The 15,774-nt window shown below is 44.5% G+C and overlaps 1 protein-coding gene across 2 annotated transcripts in view; it reads right to left on the bottom strand.

Annotated features, from left to right (window-relative positions):
- The window catches only part of tmem132e (transmembrane protein 132E), a 381,055-nt gene that overhangs the window by 116,175 nt on the left and 249,106 nt on the right, over positions 1-15,774 (bottom strand). Inside the window, exons 1-2 of one of the 2 annotated variants that reach the window (XM_047606912.1) lie at positions 5,352-6,131; positions 3,774-4,743 (exon numbers count right to left, since the gene is read on the bottom strand). In XM_047606912.1, coding sequence (XP_047462868.1) covers positions 3,774-4,743; positions 5,352-5,430 — 1,049 coding nt within the window. In that variant the 5' untranslated portion in view covers positions 5,431-6,131. Of the gene's footprint in view, positions 1-3,773; positions 4,744-5,351; positions 6,132-15,774 lie in introns of those variants that run through there. The other variant, XM_047606913.1, reaches the window with a different exon arrangement.

Genomic DNA, 15,774 nt, shown 5'->3' with positions numbered 1-15,774 from the left:
CGGGAGGCTCAAACCAGGCTTTCTTCTCCCTGCCCCGTCTCCTTTTCAACTCGCCTGTTTTATCGCTGCTCATTTCCAGCCCTACGAGGTTCAGAGAATATCAGTGATGTGTGGATGCTAACATGGTCAGCTAAATGTTTCACGAGGCGGGGGATATGACAAAAGCCTTCCCCTTGTATTACAAAGCCTTGCTTTAACATTATCACACCGCGTCTTGACTGACAGGCTCCCGCTGTAACGCCTTCCCCTGATTTAATGAAACTGTCCCGTAATCTAGATTTCAGATGAAGACGTACGTCAGTGGAAGTGAAGCCCTGTCGAGAGGAGGCCACGTCATGAAGGCCCGACATACATTTCACAGTGAGGGGCGTCTTAAAGGGGCGTGTAAATCTTACTCTGATGGTGTGAAGACGAACGCTTGGGTTCCTGGGGGTTGGAGCTTTGATGATAGCTAGCGCTGTAGTAGTGCTGCAAGATGGAGGACTGTGAGAATAACCTAATATCCAAACACCAACTTCAGATTTCAGATACTGTCTGCAGATGTATGCATTTGGGTTCATCACAATGTTTGCTGCAGGTTTGACTAGTGGAAAATGGGCAACATGGTCACTTTATCTAAGTATACATCTTGACACAGATGTCTTACAGGAAGGGACCAGCAGCTAAAAAACTTGACATAAACCTGGCAGGTACCAAGTTAAACTAATCTCAAATTTAAGGTGAAACGATTGAGGGAACACGGGTGACTGACATTTGACACAACCGTCGAGTTTACTGAACAGTTACCGCCAGGAAACATGAAAAAATAAAATAAATAAATTACTGTCTTAATCCGACTTCAACTGGACAACTTAAGTGCATGTGAAGTTCTCCTTATCTGATTAAGACACCCAGATAATGACTCCTGTTTATTATGTGACGTAATGGGTCAACCGGAAAGGGGGCCGTATTAACCCGCTGAAAAGGCACATATCGCCACCTAGTGTGGAGGAGGAGGACAGGATTTTCTCCGTTGCATGTAACTAGGACAAGGACCACATTCAGAAAGTCGAAATTTGGAGCTTAGCTCGACTACGCTGTGCATGTAAACACACTGACTGAACATGACTTTGGTTAAAACACCTAAATTTACTCTGCTGGCCGTCATCGGTGAAACTTTCGCCGAAATTTTGCTGAAAGTTGGTTCAAAAAATGTTTACAAACTTCCTCAGTAAACCTTTTCTCGATGTGCTCCATCTTTATTGATCCAAAACAATCAATTTGGAAATTGTGGAGACAGAGAAGCAGCTAGAAATAGTGGAAGTGGAAACATGCTACAACCAAACGGATTACATTTCTGAGTAGGTTTACGTCAGGCTACGGTATCACAGTCTGTGCTGTAGGGTCTGTGCTGTTGCCGTAGCTACAACATCAAATTCATACAGAAGTCTAAACCACCACCAATAACAAGAACATATCCACTGGAGACCGAATGTAACTGACAACTAAGTAAATTGCTTTTATTTGTGCGTGGAGACTGATTCACAGTCCAGTCTGCTTTGATTAACTGGTATCAATGAAACTATTTATGTATGTCATGTCACATGTTTATCACTCCTTATCAATTTATTATTTTGGTTTGAACATGAACGTGATAAAAACGTTCATATTCACAACATTTTCAACGTGGAACATTTTGTGGTAATTGCTACTTTTAAGTTGCAGTGAATTCCTGAGCAATATGAAAGTAACTAGCATAAAAAAAATAATAAAAATCGTTAGATGATCTCTCACCCAATGCTTCAAGAAAGTATATACTGTAGAATAAATCCTTAACTAAAACGAAGTTGTCAATATCTTTCCCGTTACCAGCATCTGGAGAAACTGCTCTATCGGTATGTTGGATATAATGTGTCGCTGTCGAGGAGTTCTGTTTAGATCGTAGGCTGGAAAATGTTTTACTGCAGGAGAAATCACTATTAATAAAAACATTCCTGCGGGGGCAAATTATACTGGTTTTCACTTTAATGAATTATAGAGATTTAATTAATACTCTGTAAATCTGTAAATCTCTGTACTCAGGTCTGTAAGAGATCACGGCTTTCATGTTTACAGTGGATTTCATCATCATCCATCATTAGTTGATAGTGCCTTCCTGGCATTTCTTTTCTTCTTTGACGCCTGCGAGCGGAGAAAAATGAACTTTCCTCAAGCTCCGCCGAGTGCAAATAATCATTTCTTCTTGAACCCTGAATGCTGCGCTGACAGCCGAGCAGAGGGAAGGAGTGCAGAGACCGGAGCACTCAGCCCGATGCCTCGTATTCCCTCTGCACTATTTCCACAGGCAGAGGGTCAAACTCGGAAATTTAACGCAGGCAAATATTATTTACTGCAACAGCCATTCTAGCCCTTCTGAGACACAGGGCTAATGTCAGAGAATATAAAAATGAACACTGATGCTCGGAATAAGCGGGGAGCATTTGAAAGCTGAGACAGCTGTAGGCCGAGGAGCTCTGCCTGGAGAATACAGAAAGGTAACTGATTGCCACAGATGTTTGTTTGTAACAGACTTCATGGTAACTTCAGCTGCTACATCTGTCACACGTCACATGTGACCTTGTTTAAAGACGAAAGTTCAACAGCAGAGCCCAGCGCAGGCCTGGTGAGCACTTGAAGTGGTGGTAAGTGATGTATTTTTGAAAAGACAATGCATCAGATGACAATGTAAAACACTGCGATGTGATGCAACTTGCACATTGAAAAAAGTCCTGAAAAACTAGATAAAACTAAGTCAAATTAAGATTCTGATTGATACTAGCGGTTTACTTCTACTTTACTGTACTGGGCTTTTACCACTTGCATGCTAATCTTTATCATTTTTTTGACACGTTATTATGGCTTATCTTTTGGGTGACGTCTGTGCCGTACAACACTGTGAACATGAAATACACGCATTTCAGCATGTGAGCCATTAGCTACTCCTGAAACGCAGTCTCGTTCGAGGGCACTTCAGCGCTAATTATTCACGCGCGAAAAAGAAAAAGAAACCCGTGGCTGAAAGCCACCATTTGAAAAGGTGGACCTCACAGTACGTCTGCACTTTAACCCAGTCTTCCCTTCTTTATCTTACCTGACTTTAATTACTGCCGGCGCATCAGTTGGCTCAGTGAAGACGAAATTAATGAGCAGGATGAAATATGTGATTATGTGCTCATTTGTCCCTTTAGACTTAAAACGAAGGTAAATGGAGGCGCTTCAAGCTCAAGACAGGGAACGGGGTTGGAATTACATAATGTTAGCCACACTTAGGTGCACACCGTGATCTTATGCCATCACAAAATGCTGCAATTAATTTTGAGAATATGTAAATAAAAAAAGAAGTGATTATGCAACTTTGAATGAGGCTCATTATCAAGACTGTAACGATTAACTAACAAGATGCAGCTGTCTCACTGTAAAGCTTTGTTTACCTGCAGCCTTACTGTCTGAAGCCTACACCTCGGACAAACTGATGACAGTCTATCAGCATAATAATTAGATATAAACTTGTATCTATGACAGAAATGAAGTTATTGATGTTGACTGAGATCCACCAGGAAGAAGACTAATCATCTATTCATCAATATTTCCTTCACTGTATGGAAGTGGGAACATTCGCTCAATGAGCATGTGCATGTGCCTCATTTTCAAATGGCAAATGTACCAATATAAACACATTAAATGTGACATTCAGGGCGGAAGCGCGGGATCTGGAGGCAATCACAGTGTGAGTATTCATTTTAAAGGAGACTTACTTGAGGGTGAACTGTTCAACAGTGGAGTTAGGCATCAAGTACAGGGAGATTTTGAGAGTCTCTCCAGGCTTCAGGGGCTTCTCGGGCAGTCGCAGGAACATGTTTTTATCTAATTGCTTGTCCACAAGCAGCTGCTCTTGACTGGCCTGGTAGAGGCTGATGCTCCCGATGCGCAGCAGGGGGTGCTGTGACAGAGGTTCTCCCCTGGAAGCACCACCACCACCCCTGTGACCTGAGCCCTCGCTGCACTCTCCGTCCAGATTGGGCTCGTGGAGCGTGTAGTAGAGCTCGGCCTGGAGGGTCTCGCTGGTTAACCCGTCCAAGAGCCCGTCGCTGGAGCTTTTCCTGCGACCCAGCGGAGCCACGTTGGTGTTGAACCAGGACGGCGGCAGCTCCAGCTGGGCCAAGCACTGCGCCAGGTTGCCTTTCATGCGGCAGGAGGTTTTGATTTCGCGGACGTCCCGGAAGGCGTGCAGGCGGACGCAGGGCAGCTTGTCCTGAGCCTTGAAGTCGTCCCAATCACGACCGGCGATGTAGAAAAACACCTGGACCGTGGGGTTGTTGGAGAAGACCCGCGCCTGGACAATGAAAGCCCGCACTTTCCAGTTGACCGTCAGCTGGCCGGGAATATCCAGAGGACTAGCTGGCTGGAGCAACTCCTTAGACAGGGCCTGGTCCTGGGCAAAAGGCCCAAAGCTTATGTTGATGGCAGGGAGGTCTTTTGTCTGAAAAACCACAAAACTCTCAGAGCGATGCAGTGGGTGTCCGGTGCTGGGGCTACTGCTGCTCTTGCTGCCCCCGCCAACTGTTTGTCCCGTGGTTTGGGCCTCCCGCAAGAAGAAAGCCAGTTGTGCGTTGGACATTTTGAAGTTGGCGGGAAGATAGACATTGGGTGGCGAAGGACTGGCTGTCAGGGCCGAGGAGCTGAGGAGGGCGTCCGAGCTGGTCGGAGAGACTTTACCCGCAAGAGCTGTGGAGGGAGAAAGAAAAAAAAAAGGGAAACAGTTAAAATGCAGCTCCTCTTTGCATTGGTAATTACAACAGAAACCGAAAGAAATTAAGAGTTTGTGAGAGAGAGAGAGAGAGAGAGAAAGAGAGAGAGAGAAAGAGATGCAGAGGGAGTGGGTCGATGAATCAAAACAATCAATCAGGCTTAATCAGGAAGTGACACAGGTTTACTCAGTCAGCTGTTGGGGCGAAAAGGGGAGGAGGTCAACACACACTAATCAGAGGATAACTGGCCGGCGTCACGTTGAGCATCCAGCAGCTTTTCAGCGAAACATGTACAACAGGCGCCACATGTGATCGTTGTCTGAGACACAACACTAACATTTTAATCGGAGTTTGGATTTGACGGGAAACAAAAAAACACTCTTAAACGGGCAAACAAGCAACCTTACATTCGACTTGGACGTTAAGTCAAAAGAACAAAACAGGACTCTCTCGCGCTTGCGTGGGACTAGCGTTCTCGCAGCTGTCCCGCAAACTACTTGTTGAGGAAAAACAAGTCAACACAACATCTAACACCTTCGAAGTAGGGCAAAATCTCAAAGAGCAAACAGAATAAATGAGACATACTTATCAAAATTACCCAGAGCCAAGCACAAAAACACAGTAGCCTGTCCCCATGGTCCAAATCATAGATTAGAAGTCCCATATTCCAAATGGTTTTATCATCGGGATCTCATCCTTTAAAAGTGAAGAAAATCGAGAGGATCTTTTAGAAATCCCCTGAAAAAGGAAAGCCTCTCCAGACGCGTCGCGGCACTCTCAGGCACTCCTCAGAAGTTTGTCTTCTGTTTGTCTTTCGCCTCGGAAAACCTTTGCCATGTGTTGCAGAATGAATGAAAAAAGGGGGAAAACACGCTCCTGCACTTCTCCGCTTGGTCCTGTCGTCTTGTTAAAGCTACAAAGCTTCCGCCGAGCTTCTCCTCCTTCTTGAACTTGCGAACGTCTAACTCCTCGTGGCTTCACGTCTGCGGCTCAGCCCCCACATAGCGGCTCCTTCGATCCCAGACTGTGTATGGCTCCGGGACACACTCTCGCAGACAGGCACAGAGCCTCTTTCGCCCCGGTTGGTGGGCTGCACAGGAACTACAGACAAAGCCTTTGACGCCGCCCCATCTTGCCACACCTAGTCTCTAGTCTGTAATCACCATTCTAGCTCCGGGTCATAGCTAAGACACGCAGCCCTCAGAGGAACTCGCGCCGCACACACACACACACACACCGGAGAAAGAAACAACGCTCTCCGGCTCGATTCATCCGCTCTCTGTGTCTCTGGACGTGTTCAGGCAGACTCTTATGTGAGTGCATGCAGTGAGTCTGTGTGTGAGGAGTGTGTGTGTGTGTGTGAGAGAGGTAGGGTGGGGGATGGATGTATTGCCTGAATGCCTCTGGGCAGAGAGAGAGAAGGAGAGTGAGAGGGAGAAGGGGAAAGGGAGGGATTAGGTAAAGGTTATTGATGAATTAGCCTAGCTCTGCTTCTCCTCTCCTCCTCCTCCTCCCCTTCATCCTCCCCCTCCTCCTTTTCGTCTGCCTTAGCCCCATGAGAAATCCATGGGAATGAGGTGGGGGGGTGTGTGTGTGTGGGTGTGGGTGTGTGTGTGCACCGGCGGGACGGGGGAGGGGTATCTGGGTCGCCTCTCTGCTTCACTCACATGTGCCTGGAATTCCCATAATAAAAGAGAGAGGGATCCACGGATGTATACGTGTGTGTGTGTGTGTGTGTGTGTGTGTGTGTGTGTGTGTGTGTGGGCTCCATAAACTGAATGGCAAACACTGGGGGCAACAAAAGATGGAGCCACAGCCGGGGGAAACGTCCCACACTTACAAATGAGCAGTCGTAGCCATAGAGAGGGCTGGAGGAACTATAATGATGAGAGGAGCTACTTAGGGACCGTGTAGTCTTTACTGACCAGAAGCCCTCTACCTCACAGGAATGTGTGTGTGTGTGTGTTTGAACGGAGCTGCTCTCGTCTTGATCAGCAGTAAAACTCCACCACTAATACCGGCCTCAGAAAAGAGTATGCACCTTACGTAAAGTTTTTTTGTTAACCTTTCTTTGCAGCGTTTGAAGGCCTGCACAGTTTTATTGTTTAAAACGTAGGCAGCCACTGGACCAGCACCATTTTGCTCCATCAAACTTGGCCTAGAGCTCAGAGAAACCTTGGATCCTCCAGACCTGCCGGGACTTTTTAAAAATTGAATGCGTAACGCTCGCCGCTGCCTCCTTAAAGTGCGCGAGGCGGCCTTGAGCGATGCACTTAAGAGGAATGTGTCTTTGCCGCGCTCCACAAGCACCTGCTGCTGGCCAAACAGTCCAAAAACATTTAGTAACTGCTCGGCTTTTAAAGCATCTGATGACTGCTTCTCTCTCCTGCATCTGTTAATCTAAACACAAGGGAAGCTTCAGGGCCACATTAAGACTTTTAAGGTACTAATCTAGGCTATGAACAGCTTGCTGGCATTATCGGTGCGCGAAAGCAACAACAGCGCATCAGCAGTTTGCGTTCTCTGCCATGTGCAGTTACCGTCTACCTGTTGAACCCAAATTTTTTATTACAGCATGACTTCAGTGGTTGCATAACATCAACAATAACAACTCAAGTCTACAGTCTTTCTTAAAGGGACAGCGCTGTTTTTCTACAGGCTGTAACGTTCTGGGGCAACTCCGGGGAAATCCTCGTAGGGACGTCCCACGCGCTACACATTGAGGGAGACGGACAACGAGAGGCACTTTTCTTACTATTTTCAGATGTATAAGATGGTTTTGATGACTACCGGATCAAGCTGGATGCTGATCTCTACCCAGGGCAGATTAGCGGTCACACTGCGGATATTAGCGTGTGGGAGCTCACAGAGTGCCCGCTAGCATTTCCACTTTTCCGTATTAACCACATCCACTTCCAGTTTCTGACCAACCACAGAATAGTTGCCAGACACCACATGAGAAAAAGGCTGATACGTCGAAAACAAGCTGCGACAACAGAATTGCGTCCTTTTGTTCTTGCATACGGAATCCCTAAGCGGCCATGAATTAATACACATTATTTCCTCCATTTTCTGAGTTAATTTCCTCTGTTTTCTTAGGATCTCGAGTTACTTATCTCATTATCTCGGTAAATGCAAAGGCTTGGTTTCTCGAGATCTCCGCAAACATAATTGTTATCTGGCAAACATTAAAGCACAAAAAAAAAAAAAAAGTCTCACCTTACAGCAGACCTATTACATTCGCCGATTATTATCGTTATTACATTATTAGTGCTAAGGGCATCATCAGTCCGAATGGCAGGCCATGTATGAAAGAACACTCTCAAGTTAAGTATATCCATATCTTGAGAAAACAGAGGGAATTAAGTCGTTATCAATGGAAAATGGAGGAAATAATATGTGAACGCATGACCGCTTAGGGCTTCCGTACTTGCAGCCCGAGGTGTGAGAACATGTATGTACCAACTTTAAAGGTGTAGAGAATAGAAACAAAGATAGATAGAGCTTTTAACACTGTAGCAACAATTACAGTGGGGGAAATAAGTATTTGATCCCCTGCTGAATTTGTAAGTTTGCCCACTTCCATAGAAATGATCAGACTCTGGTTTTTATGGTTGTTTACTGGTTATGGGTATAGACAGAATATCAGTCGAAAATGCATAAAAAACACACAATCTAAAAGTTATAAATTGTTATGTATTTTATTAAGGGAAATAAGTATTTGATCCCCAAGCACAACACAAGTCAGTACTTTGTAGAGAAACCTTTGTTGGCAAGCACAGCGATGAGACGTTTCTTGTAGTTGGTCACCAGGTTTGCACACAGCGCAGGAGGGATTTTGGCCCATTCATCTTTACAGACAGTCTCTAAATCCTTCAAGTTTCTTGGCTGCCTCTTGGAAACTCGGAGCTTCAGCTCCCTCCACAGGTTTTCGATCGGGTTAAGGTCTGGAGACTGACTAGGCCACTCCATGACCTTAATATGCTTCTTCTTGAGCCACTCTGTTGTCCTGGCAGTATGTTTTGGGTCATTGTCATGTTGGAAAACCCACCCACGAGGCATCTTCAGTGTTCTTGCTGAGGAAAGAAGGTTTTTGTCCAAGATGTTACAGTACATGGCTGCATTCATTGGCCCCATAATGCGGTGAAGTTGCCCTGTACCCTTTGCTGAAAAACAGCCCCAAAACATGATGTTTCCACCTCCATGCTTAACCGTGGGTATGGTGTTCTTTGGGTCATACTCACGTTTTTTCATCCTCCAAACACGGCGGGTCGAGTTAATGCCAAATAGCTCAACTTTGGTTTCGTCAGACCACAGCGCTTTCTCCCAAGCCTTCTCTGAGTCATTTAGATGTTCACTGGCAAACTTAAGGCGGGCCTGTACATGTGCCTTCTTGAGTAGGGGGACCTTGCGGGCACTGCAAGAGTTCAATCCATAACGGCGCAGTGTGTTGCCAACTGTTTTCTTGGTGACGGAGGTCCCAACTGCTTCCAGATCATTAACAAGCTCCTGCCGTGTTGTTTTAGGCTGCTCCCTCACCTTTCTCATCATCATCCTCACTCCATGAGGCGAGATTTTGCGGGGAGCTCCAGACCGAGGACAGTTGATGGTCCTTTTATGGGTCTTCCACTTGCGAATAATGGCACCAATAGTTGTCACCTTCTCACCAAGCCTTTTGCTGATGGTTTTGTAACCTATACCAGCCTTGTGCAGGTCTACAATCTTGTCCCTGACATCTTTTGACAGCTCTTTGGTCTTGCCCATGGTGCTGTAGAAGTTGGAATGTAAGAAACTGATTCTTAGAGCAGGTGTGCTTTATATACATGACGAGTTAAGATCAGGAGTATTGGTAATTAGTTGACTGAGCACAGCTGTGTGCCACATGCGCACCAGCCAATCTGTAGGAGCCTGAATTCTAAGTGAATTGTTGGGGATCAAATACTTATTTCCCTTAATAAAATACATAACAATTTATAACTTTTAGATTGTGTGTTTTTTTATGCATTTTCGATTGATATTCTGTCTATACCCATAACCAGTAAACAACCATAAAAACCAGAGTCTGATCATTTCTATGGAAGTGGGCAAACTTACAAATTCAGCAGGGGATCAAATACTTATTTCCCCCACTGTACTCTGACTTATGGTAGGGTGTATATCTATATCTTTATGTATATTTACTGTATATATTTTATATATTGTAAATATATCATTTTTAGTAGTTTTCAGTAGTTTCATTGTAAAATTAACTTGCAAGACAAAAAAGCGTGGGCACCCTCGGTCTTCTTCCCCCATAATGACTTATTATTACCAGAAATATGATGACATTACTCTGTGTATGAAGCTTCCAGGGTTCAAGTTACAATCTGAACTTTATGCAGGCCGCTAAAATAACTCATGTCAAGGAGGAGATAAATATATAAATTAGAACGAGCAAGAGAAGCTTCACGGACCATTATGCTCCTTATTTTCTTTCACGATACAATGTGCACACGCAGCAGTCAGCACCGGTTCAGGGTTCAGAAACAGTGACGGCAAGTCGTCTGAACGAAATTCTACTGCAGCCAAAACGATGCTCTGCAGGCTACATGTTCCTTACATATGTAAGTTGTAATCACAAATGGTCACTCATCACATATGCGCACATACATTTCAACGCTGGGTGTGAACACACACACTCAGAGCCTCTCAATTTTGATGTGATCTCCCAGGACGCGTGTTAATACCAGGTTAGCAGGTAATAACCTGTGTCGCGCGTTCATCAGAGGGAAACACTTTGGTTTCGGTGAGATGCGGCACCTGGGTGGAAGATGCATAGAGGAGGATGACAACACTGTGAAGTCTCTAGGCAGCTACCTGCTCCAGTCAGACATGAGCTCAATCGGACATTACGCCGACTATGCGCTGGGGAGGTGGCAGGTTACGGTCTGTTTAATAGAGTCAGACATTTGAGTTCCAACATGCAGCTCCTCTGGGTAAAGCTTAGGAAAGTTCAGGGAGCTACAGTTTGACAATGTACAGCAAGTAAAGTGAAATAAAGTGAAAATACATCGAGATTGATATTTATTATTAAGATTAAAGACGCCTACGAAATATACACCTACGACACTGCTTTTCATGAACCGTGTGGCAATGGCAGCAGAGAGTAGGAGAGTTTGGATGTAGCTGGAAGACATTTCAAACATATACTGGACCCACAGTACCACCTGCTAAGGGCTGTGAACCCTTCTTGACACGGATACTTTCATGGAAAGTTACCTGCCCACTGCTCAGGAGCCTCCTAATCCCTTTTAAATGAAACTATACAATGACAATAGGTTCACCCGGTGCCATTAAGCAAAACAAATCCTTGCCCCTTGCTCTCAACCCCGAGCCCTTGTGGCATCGTTCGAGGAGGTGATTACCGTCTACGATGCATCGGGGTGTGCTTGTCTTGTTTCAGCCTGTAACGAAATCAGTGGGTCGGTGGGTTTCAAGGGAAGCACGGACACAGATGGGCTTCCAGCGCGAAACCCTATCGCCTTCCTCCTCCGCTTGATGTCCTATTAGACCTCGGGCCAAATTGAATTGAATTCTCTTCCTGTTGTGCTCCCATTACGTGAAACATCTGCTCCGTGCGGATGTGTGCGTGCATCAGGGGAATGAGCGGTTTTCTAGTCTAAGGGCTCTTTCTATTGATCAGATTATCTAGTCAATTAATGAAAACACTTTGGGGCCCAGGCAATGCCATTCCACTTCTACAGTTATGGCAATTAACAACCTGCAAAGACTGACGCTTCAGGTAAGAAATGGCTAACGATTCTGAGCACAGTACAGTCGATTTATTCAAGTCAATTCAACGTGATTTTTTTTAGTATTTTTTTGTGTGCTGGAAGTAACTTTCAAAGAAACATCCAAAGCACGTTTTTTTTTTTTTCCTCCTAAGGTAATGCAGGAATGCTGTTATCAATCATTTGCACAAAAATGCAAAAGGTTAAACTCTACAACTACATACATGCCTGGCTAGTAGAGGATCAGAAATCTTTGAAGAAAAACATATCAGGGGGAAAAAAATAATCTCTGCAAACATATTCCTTCCAAACACGCCGCAGACTGAAGGCTTTTAAAATTCGAAGGATCTGAAAGTTTCGGCTGTGCTGCCGTTTCATCTCCTCCAAAGCGTTCAGCTGACTAAAGCGAAAAAAGCCCAGTTCCATAGTTAAATAAAATACTTAACTGTACGTCTCGCCGCCATGACAAAAGCTGTCAAACTTAAAAGCAGTCTGCCTAGTCAAGGGGAAATATATGGAGGGGATGTTATGAGAAGGGCAGACATTTGATCTTGGGAAAGAGGAGTGCATAAACCTCTCTTCAAGGAAAAGGTCAGGAAAAAAATTGTTGAGAGGGTTTAGAGAGAGAGATGGAGCATCCGTACAGCATTACTAATGTTGCACCATGAAGGGTTTCCCTATCGATCTTTATCTAACCCCCTCATTCAATCCCTCCTTTTACTCTGCTGCGAGCATTACCATACTGCTGTTATTTAGAGTGATGAAATGATGCCTTTCAACTCACCCAACAAAAAAAACTTGAGCAGTGCTCTGCGCTCTGTGAGGCAGCGCGCGGTTATACTTGACAAACAGCTACTTTCGCTTGTCAATGTTTCACGACTCCGCGCTCAGACTCTTTCGCCGAGAAAACCCAACGATCTAAAACGGTTCGCATTACCATTTAGTTAGCCAGGAATGCACCACAAAGTGCAGATGAAAAGATGCGCTAGCCCGGGGATGAAGCCTGCATTAGCACTTGAAACACTCGTAGACGCAGTCCTATTTTTTGCCTCTCTTTGAGGAATGTCTATTTCTATCCCAGCCGGACCTGGGTAACCTTTACCGGCGAAGTGCGGCCGGATGATCTTGAATGCGCGGAATTGCGTGTGGCATTATATTTTATCAGTTTTCATCAGTATGCATTGGGAAATTACATTCGGGCTTCAGCCTCGCCGGGGAAGGTATGTTCGGCCCATGCGTGAGCATGAAATCGGAACCCTCTGGTGATTTGGAGTAAATCAGTCACTCTGCAGGCTATTCGTCACACATTTCACCGCATTATGTGGCCCCTGATGCGTGCACACATGTCTACCACATTTCCATCAGATTAAACCAAATTGAGATGAGAGTGACCATGTTAGCAGTCACATCGTAGCGCAACCAAAAATCGCAATGAAGTAGAAACACAGTTATGATGGCCAGATACGATCCACCCTGCAGCATGTGCTCTCTGGCTCTGTGGAGGTCAAACCACCCTGGAAAGACCCGGGGAATCCAGTCGTGGTCGGTGGTCACCTTTAAGTACCCATGTGCACACCTGGCATGCGCCCCCAAAGGGCAGAATATTTTAAAAAGGCTCTCATTACTAATGAACAGACATCACTTACGACACTTTTTTGTGGTCATTTACAATAGCTTCTTTCTTAGCGAATGAGGCCCATTTTGAGCAGGCAGTCACATGACCAAAGGATTTATGTCAAATGCAAACAAATGCGGCTCCAAATGTGGTCAGACATCGTACCGCTGAGATGTGTCTACGATATGCCCTCGGTATGTTCACACCAATAATATAAGCTGGCCGCTTGTGACCGGATTCCCCAGGATGGATCTTAATGCAAGGTCTGACCGGGGCAAAAAAAATGTAATGTAGAGAAGTAATAAAACAGTCTGAAGTTTGTTTCCTTCAGATGTTTTTTTCGCTATGAGTCAGTTATAAGAGAACAATATCACAGAAAAGGAAAAGATAAACAGAGGCACAGCTGCAAGATGGGCAACTGCTTGGGTCTTGTGCCAGTAAGAGGCGCCCAGGGGGTGATGTACGTTAAACTACAGCAGTGGCAACAGAAGGTTGACAGTTGGAGACCGAACTAAAAGACCCCCAACTTACACAACTCAGCCGTTCCCAAGCGTGTGCATGACTCATTGAAGTTGTTAAGTAATGGTGATGATCGGGTCAAAATGTAAAGAAGTTAACCCTGTGAAAGAAAAGAGAAAGAAGAAACCAAGAAAGTAGAAAGCGAAGCAGATAATGCAAGTTAATAATAATAATAACACCACATAGATAGCACCAAACCTTAAATATAGGGAATTAAATAAATACCTTCCTCTAGTGTTACATTACTTGGTGTGCCTGTTGGCATGGCAACGTGTAGTAATCATGATCTCCATATCCTGTTTCTATGGCGCCAAAAAGTAAAACTTCTCAGAAAAATGGTCACTTGAATATGCACCAACATTGTAATAACTACCTAAAATTACCTGGAGTAAAAAAAATATTTAACATGCACTTGTGTGTGTTTGATTTTGACCCTAAGTCCCAATCACTAACATCGAGGGGGTGGAGCTTATACTACCTATACTGCAGCCAGTCATAAGGGGGGGCTCTACTTGCTTTGGTTTCACTTTTGAGGCTTCACCTTGTTTCGGCAACGCATCTTTACACTGTAGTAGTTAAGCTCTAGCTAGCAGAGCAGCGTGTCCATCTCTGGCGTCTATGACCGAGTCCGTCAAGCAAATTCCTGATGGGTTTTACCCACAGAGTTATTTAAACTTCAACTTACTGTCAGTCTCTCAGAAATTAAGAAGCTACTCGGATAAGCAGCAAAAAATCTTCCCAAAACTCTGCAAGTCCATTTTTAGATTACCGTGACCTGGATGACTGAGAACCTTCACAGACCTATGATCAAGTCTAGTTTGGACATTTTTGCCAAGGGCCCTAGTAGACCTCTAAGATAAGAAACGCCAAAAACAGATGCAGGGTGCCTGTCACTGATTTCAACCAAGAAAATGGATCAAAATCTGCACAAAGTCAGCACTCTGACAGCACAAGTCAACATTTTCCTTTTCTCATTTCAAAGGTTTCACAATAGCACCACAGAGAATCTCACATTACACAATTCCACATGTGCTGAGAACATGCTTTCCGAAAGCTGTCACATTTTTTCCCCAGGTGTGCATGAAGATCAATTTTCTGTCTTCCTTCAGGTCAAAATAGCTTTGCCTCATGTGTACTATCACATTATAGTTCCCTCTTCATCGCTGACAGCAGATTATCTTGGAAGTCCTAGGGTTAAAGGCACACGTGTTGAGCGGCAAAAACACACGGAAATGTTAAAGGGAACATAGCACACGACACAAAACAGCACAAATATAGATTCTTTTTGTGAACCTGTTTGAGACTGAGGAGTTCGACTTTCTCAGTTTGATGGGAGTTAGCAGGTGTGGTGCGACACCTTGAAAGTCAATCTCAACTTTGAATCAATCTCTTCCTGTGGACGGGAGGTATCTGACACAGCGATGAAAACGATGGGGGGATCTAAAGGGTCTCAATTACAGGAGATGGAATATTTTATCTGCTTAGGTCTCTCTTAGTAATTCAGGATGATTTCCAAATGAAATTCACAGTGTAGCTTTAATGAGGCATAATATGCAGATTAAAAAGGATGAATATATAACCAGTGTGACACCACCACTGCAACATTTGGAACATTTCATCATGGATCCTTTATATGCAACCATAAAATCATCCATAACTTATATTATGTGGTGCCCTCGTGGTCCAGGATAGCGCGTGGATGAGGCAACAGCTAAGAGAAGATATAATGCTTCGTGATTAAAGGCCAAGGATCTATCACTTCAGACTTCCTGCTGAGCAGACCAGATACAACTGTTTAAGATCAAATATTTACTGAGCAGTTAGTCAAAAGAGGAGCTTTAAAGAGCGTTCCGGGGTAAACGATACATTTAGTCTGAAGATCTCTTTGAAGAGACACAAAGCGGCATCGCCCACACTTTCTTCCTGCTAATTTGCTGTGATCAAGACTGCGTGTCATGCAGGGGCAACTCCGATGTCTGTCGATCGAGGTTCTTTCAAAAAAAAGAAAAAAAAAAAGGTGATTCGAGGCTTCGCAAACAAAGTTCTCAGTGAACATCAAGTTCATAAAGTGAAGTAAAGCTGGATAAATGCTGTTGTTGTTGTT

The sequence above is a fragment of the Mugil cephalus genome, chromosome 15 (genome assembly GCF_022458985.1).
Source record: "Mugil cephalus isolate CIBA_MC_2020 chromosome 15, CIBA_Mcephalus_1.1, whole genome shotgun sequence".
Taxonomy (NCBI): Eukaryota; Metazoa; Chordata; class Actinopteri; order Mugiliformes; family Mugilidae; genus Mugil; species Mugil cephalus.
This window is presented reverse-complemented; position numbering and strand designations above follow the sequence as displayed.